At 46.5% G+C, this 6,360-nt stretch overlaps 1 protein-coding gene across 1 annotated transcript; it reads right to left on the minus strand.

The window, feature by feature from the left end:
* LOC113089235 (DNA damage-binding protein 1-like) lies at positions 1 to 6,334 on the minus strand. The gene is made up of 4 exons (XM_026255960.1): positions 6,057 to 6,334; positions 1,074 to 1,176; positions 867 to 990; positions 1 to 333 (listed from the first exon to the last, which is right to left on the minus strand). The coding sequence occupies exons 1-4, from the start codon at positions 6,253 to 6,255 to the stop codon at positions 250 to 252; spliced, it is 510 nt and encodes a 169-aa protein (XP_026111745.1). The 5' UTR covers positions 6,256 to 6,334; the 3' UTR covers positions 1 to 249.
* Positions 6,335 to 6,360: the final 26 nt, after the last annotated feature.

Below are 6,360 nucleotides of genomic sequence, written 5' to 3' on the forward strand. Positions count from 1 at the left end.
TCCAAAGTACCGAAGGAATCTTTATTAAAATAAATGGCCAAACAGAGAGACATCACAATGACTTGACTAAAGCTACAGTGGATCAGTGCTGGCAGAATCAGGATCGCTCCATCTTCAGACAGGGATGATCTTCAGGACAAGCACAGGAAGAGCGGAGCGCGGCTGAAGCACACACACGCACACACACACACACGCGTGTGCGCTCTGATGGATGCATAGTTCTGTACAGATGTGTGACGCTCGGCCGGGTTAGTGGATCCGTGTCAGCTCCTCCACGATTTTAATCACCTCGTCCACCGTAGCCTCGCGCTTCATCCCGCTGCCGTCATCCATCTGCAGCACACACACACACACACACACACACACACACGTGCGAGTGTCAAGACATCTGTAGCTTACACAAGTATTCAGGAAAGCATTCGAGATGCTGAGCCTGCATCTGTGTGGAGTGCATCACAACTCATTAGCGCAGCAGGGGACGGGGGGTTTAATTAAAACAGCTTTTTTTGTTTAAATCTTTTAAATTAAAAAGACAACCCTTGGGTGATCATGTATCTTGCGCTCAGCCGTTTCTGGAGTCTGAAAGCGTCTGAAGCCCGTGATCACATCAGATCATCATCACAGCCTCGATCAGAACATTATAGACATGCATCGTTTCTACAAACTGTACCGCAAAACATTAACTACTTCTACAACGTGTTTTCTCTTTTTTTTATTAATTTTAATGGACAAATATTCAGCAAGTCTGATAATTTCCCGGTCAGCGTGGCTCCAGAAACGGCTTTAACTACACGTCTCTGTATGACACGAGGAGCGAGCGGTGATCTCAAGCGTTCACCAGAGGAGACGTGACTCGAGGACATCACCTGCAGCGTGCTGACCACCTCCTGCATCTTCACACGACCCAGATCCAGGAAGCTCTCGATCAGATCTCCGTCGATGAAGCCCGTGGCCTGCTCAGTCTTACGCTCCGTGTGGAACGACCTCCAGGTGGCGCTAGTCAAGGACTTCAACAGGTCACGTGTTAAATCTCTCACACACACACACACTCTCTCTCAGCTGCTGAAGGATATAAGCTGTGCTCGATCTTGCCGACGCTCTTGATGACTTTGTTGAGTCGGATCTGTAGATCCAGCAGTAAACTGTACCAGCTCTCCGACAGCGACGTCACCAAACCTCAAACACACAACAAACACAATTAAACACACAAACATCTCTGTAATGAGTTTGAGTCTCGGCCGGCAGGAATAGTGTGTGTGGAGAGAGTGTATGTACAGTTCTCTCTGCACCTTCAACACGACTGAGCAGCACTTGAGCAAGGTGTGTGTGTGTGTGTGTGTTCACTGCTGTGTGTGTGTGTGTGTGTGTTCACTGCTGTGTGTGTGTGTGTGTTCACTGCTGTGTGTGTGTGTGTGTGTGTGTGTGTTCACTGCTGTGTGTGTGTGTGTGGGTGTGTTTACTGCTGTGTGTGTGTGTGTGTGCGTTCACTTCTGTGTGTGTGTGTGTGTGTGTGTGTGCGTGCGTGTTCACTGATGTGTGTGTGTGTGTGTGTGTGTGTGCGCGTGTTCACTGCTGTGTGTGTGTGTGTGTGTGCACACGTGTTCACTGCTGTGTGTGTGTGCACGTGTGTGTGTGTGTGTGTTCACTGCTGTGTGTGTGTGTGTGCATTCACTGCTGTGTGTGTGTGTGTGTGCGTTCACTGCTGTGTGTGTGTGTTCACTGCTGTGTGTGTGTGTGTGTGTGTGTGTGTGTGTGTGTGTTCACTGCTGTGTGTGTGTGTGTGGGTGTGTTTACTGCTGTGTGTGTGTGTGTGTGCGTTCACTTCTGTGTGTGTGTGTGTGTGTGTGTGTGTTCACTGCTGTGTGTGTGTGTGTGTGTGTTCACTGCTGTGTGTGTGTGTGTGTGTGTTCACTGCTGTGTGTGTGTGTGTGTGTGTGTGTTCACTGCTGTGTGTGTGTGTGTGTGTGTGTGTGCGTGCGTGTTCACTGATGTGTGTGTGTGTGTGTGTGTGTGTGTGTGCGCGTGTTCACTGCTGTGTGTGTGTGTGTGTGTGCACACGTGTTCACTGCTGTGTGTGTGTGCACGTGTGTGTGTGTGTGTGTTCACTGCTGTGTGTGTGTGTGTGCATTCACTGCTGTGTGTGTGTGTGTGTGCGTTCACTACTGTGTGTGTGTGTGTTCACTGCTGTGTGTGTGTGTGTGTGTGTGTGTGTTCACTGCTGTGTGTGTGTGTGTGGGTGTGTTTACTGCTGTGTGTGTGTGTGTGTGCGTTCACTTCTGTGTGTGTGTGTGTGTGTGTGTGTGTGCGTGCGTGTTCACTGATGTGTGTGTGTGTGTGTGTGTGTGTGCGCGTGTTCACTGCTGTGTGTGTGTGTGTGTGTGCACACGTGTTCACTGCTGTGTGTGTGTGCACGTGTGTGTGTGTGTGTGTGTTCACTGCTGTGTGTGTGTGTGTGCATTCACTGCTGTGTGTGTGTGTGTGTGTGTGCGTTCACTGCTGTGTGTGTGTGTGTTCACTGCTGTGTGTGTGTGTGTGTGTGTTCACTGCTGTGTGTGTGTGTGTGTGTTCACTGCTGTGTGTGTGTGTGTGTGTTCACTGCTGTGTGTGTGTGTGTGTGTTCACTGCTGTGTGTGTGTGTGTGTTCACTGATGTGTGTGTGTGTGTGTGTTCACTGCTGTGTGTGTGTGTGTGTGTTCACTGCTGTGTGTGTGTGTGTGTGCGTGCGTTCACTGCTGTGTGTGTGTGTGTGTGTTTACTGCTGTGTGTGTGTGTGTGTGTGTGTGTGTGTGTGTGTGTGCGTTCACTTCTGTGTGTGTGTGTGTGTGTGTGTGTGCGTGCGTGTTCACTGATGTGTGTGTGTGTGTGTGTGTGTGCGCGTGTTCACTGCTGTGTGTGTGTGTGTGTGTGCACACGTGTTCACTGCTGTGTGTGTGTGCACGTGTGTGTGTGTGTGTGTTCACTGCTGTGTGTGTGTGTGTGCATTCACTGCTGTGTGTGTGTGTGTGTGCGTTCACTGCTGTGTGTGTGTGTGTGTTCACTGCTGTGTGTGTGTGTGTGTGTGTGTGTTCACTGCTGTGTGTGTGTGTGTGTGTTCACTGCTGTGTGTGTGTGTGTGTGTTCACTGCTGTGTGTGTGTGTGTGTGTGTTCACTGATGTGTGTGTGTGTGTGTGTGTGTGTGTGTTCACTGCTGTGTGTGTGTGTGTGTGTTCACTGCTGTGTGTGTGTGTGTGCGTGCGTTCACTGCTGTGTGTGTGTGTGTGTGTTTACTGCTGTGTGTGTGTGTGTGTGTGTGTGTGTGTGTGTGTGTGCGTGCGTTCACTGCTGTGTGTGTGTGTGTGTGTGTGTGTGTGTGCGTGTGTTCACTGATGTGTGTGTGTGTGTGTGTGCGCGTGTTCATTGCTGTGTGTGTGTGCACGTGTGTGTGTGTGTGTGTGTGTGTGTGTTCACTGCTGTGTGTGTGTGTTCACTGCTGTGTGTGTGTGTGTGTGTGTGTGTGTGTGTGTTCACTGCTGTGTGTGTGTGTTCACTGCTGTGTGTGTGTGTGTGCATTCACTGCTGTGTGTGTGTGTGTGCATTCACTGCTGTGTGTGTGTGTGTTCACTGCTGTGTGTGTGTTCACTGCTGTGTGTGTGTGTGTGTTCACTGCTGTGTGTGTGTGTGTTCACTGCTGTGTGTGTGTGTTCACTGCTGTGTGTGTGTGTGTGTGTGTTCACTGCTGTGTGTGTGTGCGCGTGTTCACTGATGTGTGTGTGTGTGTGTGCGCGTGTTCACTGATGTGTGTGTGTGCACGTGTGTGTGTGTGTGTGTTCACTGCTGTGTGTGTGTGCGCGTGTTCACTGATGTGTGTGTGTGTGTGTGTGTGCGCGTGTTCACTGATGTGTGTGTGTGCACGTGTGTGTGTGTGTGTGTTCACTGCTGTGTGTGTGTGTGTGTGTGCATTCACTGCTGTGTGTGTGTGTGTGTTCACTGCTGTGTGTGTGTTCACTGCTGTGTGTGTGTGTGTGTGTGTTCACTGCTGTGTGTGTGTGTGTTCACTGCTGTGTGTGTGTGTTCACTGCTGTGTGTGTGTGTGTGTGTTCACTGCTGTGTGTATGTGTGTGTGTGTTCACTGCTGTGTGTTTGTGTGTGTGCGTGTGTGTGTGTGTGCACTTTGACTAAACTTTCTTCACCTCACACCACTCAACCATAAATTACTCACCCTAAAGTCACCCTAGGTGTGTATGTCAGAGGTAAATTAAAAATAGTTTTTGATCTGTGAAGCTGTTTGATGTGACTCAGTGTGTGTTGCACTGCATCGGTCCAAGAGAGGTTTAATGAAAAGTCAATCCATTAAAAAAAAAAAAGTGTCTCACACAGCTTCGGGGGCTGAACAAAGGCCTCCTGTAGCGAATCCATGTGTTTTCGTGAGTAAAATATCTATATTCAAACCGTAATAATCACCTGAATCTAGCTTGCGCTCACAGGTGAACACTGAAGCAGTTCTGGAGAAGGATGTTACGGTTCAGTTCTGCAGCGCTCAGAAGAGATGAACACACACACACAGCGGCGAGATCAAAACAAAACAACAGTCGCCAATTAGAAGTACAAAACAAGGATTTGTAAAGAAGAATGTTGGAGATATTCAATATAAGCCAAGAGGAGACTGGTTTTCTTCGCTATAGTAAGGAAACTTTGCTTCTGTTCACAAACGTTGGTTTTGACGAGACTCACGGTGCAGACACAGCTGACCTCATACTTCATCTGCCCACAACTGTGAACGCACGCTTGATTAAAGTGATTATTACATTATGAATATGGATATTTTTCTTACAAAATTACATTGATTCATTACAGGATGCTTCTGTTCAGCCCCCGGAGCCGTGTGAGACCCTTATTTTGTGATGGATGAGCTTTTCATTAAACTTCTCTTGGACCGATGCGGAGTGTCATCAAACAGCTTCAAAGATCCAATAACTCGTCTGAAAGAAGAAAGTCATATACACCTAGCATGACTTCAGCGTGCTAATTTATGGCCTAATTCAGTCATTATATGCCATGACAGATATCATGTGCGTTACAAGCTTCTGTTTGAAAAGATCGTTCATGTGTCGTGTGTGTGTGTGTAGAAAAAAACAATTACAAAATTATAGAACAAAACTTAAATTAGCCTATGCACTTTACATATACATCACATTTCTCATCAATATGGTTAACAATAAAGATTAATAAGGAAAAGAGGCACATCACAAATAGCCTGCATCATTAAATCCCGTCCTACTGTAGATAAACAGAACATCTCCGCTTATTAACTAACAATCATGTGCCTAAAAAGAAGCACAAATAAAGATATAGGTGCAAACAGAATACAGTGACGTCAAACTTGGTTTTGATAAGCAGATATTTTATGACACAGAACGCGTTGGTGAAACTCATACATCTAGAAAGAACTTAATACACAAAATAATCTTATTGATTCAAGCATTTAACATTAATGAATTATGTCAGTAATGAACAAGACTGCCAGATTATAGCGATCAGGAGGAAGGTCTGCGTACAGTAAAGTGAACAGTGTACAACACCCGTCAGTTATATTCAGGTCTATAGTCTATAGTTTTAGTAACTACTTAGAGAAAATTAACTTGTCATAATGAAACAACTTTCGTTATGACGAGATTACAAGAAGATTAAGTCATTAAAACGAGAAAATGAAGGAAAAAAATATAATGCATAGCTGCTTAGAACTTCTGTATGTGTGTGTACTTCTAACATGTTTGGTTTGTAAAATAAATGTTGTAAATTCAAATCTGAGCGTCTTCAGTGTCTGAACGGATTTATTCTTGAGTCTATACGGTAACAATAATATAAGTAGTTAAACAGAATGGCATTACCAAAGAGAGACTAAAATACACTTCTCATCGACTAGAACTAGACTAAATGTATGGTAACTAGAATGAATCTATGTATGGTTTATTTTCTAAAACTTTCCACGGCCTTGAATTTTATGAATTTTTTTTCTGATTCACAAACTTTCAAGGATGTGGAGGAGCTGTGTGAAGCCTGAGGGCTGTGAGCTCACCGATCATGCCGTTGACCGTGCCGAACAGCACCGAGCCCTGTGTGGGAGTCGAGCTCTCGCCCAGATTCTGCAGCACCAGAGACCCGTGTGAGAACACATTGACGAACTCTCCCAGGTGGAACAGACCCACCTCCTGCAGGTGCTGTCGCTCCTCGTCTGTAGTCGCCGCGCTGGAGGACACACACAAGCACACCGTCATTCACTTCACATCAGCCCTTTATCTGTTATCAGCAGGAAGTGGGATCATGAGAAACTCATTATCTCTGGATTCTACTGATCCTTCAGACGCCCAGCCCTTCCTCCA

The sequence above is a fragment of the Carassius auratus genome, unplaced genomic scaffold, assembly GCF_003368295.1.
Source record: "Carassius auratus strain Wakin unplaced genomic scaffold, ASM336829v1 scaf_tig00048964, whole genome shotgun sequence".
Classification (NCBI taxonomy): Eukaryota; Metazoa; Chordata; class Actinopteri; order Cypriniformes; family Cyprinidae; genus Carassius; species Carassius auratus.

Bases quoted from the DNA above. Each gene is read 5' to 3' on its own strand.
- LOC113089235 (XM_026255960.1), bottom strand. From the start codon at position 6,255: ATGACGGTGTGCTTGTGTGTGTCCTCCAGCGCGGCGACTACAGACGAG. The intron at 991-1,073 runs ATATCCTTCAGC...GACTAGCGCCAC, and splicing joins GGCAAGATCGAGCACAGCTT to CTGGAGGTCGTTCCACACGG. The intron at 334-866 runs GTGATGTCCTCG...TGTGTGCTGCAG, and splicing joins AGGTGGTCAGCACGCTGCAG to ATGGATGACGGCAGCGGGAT.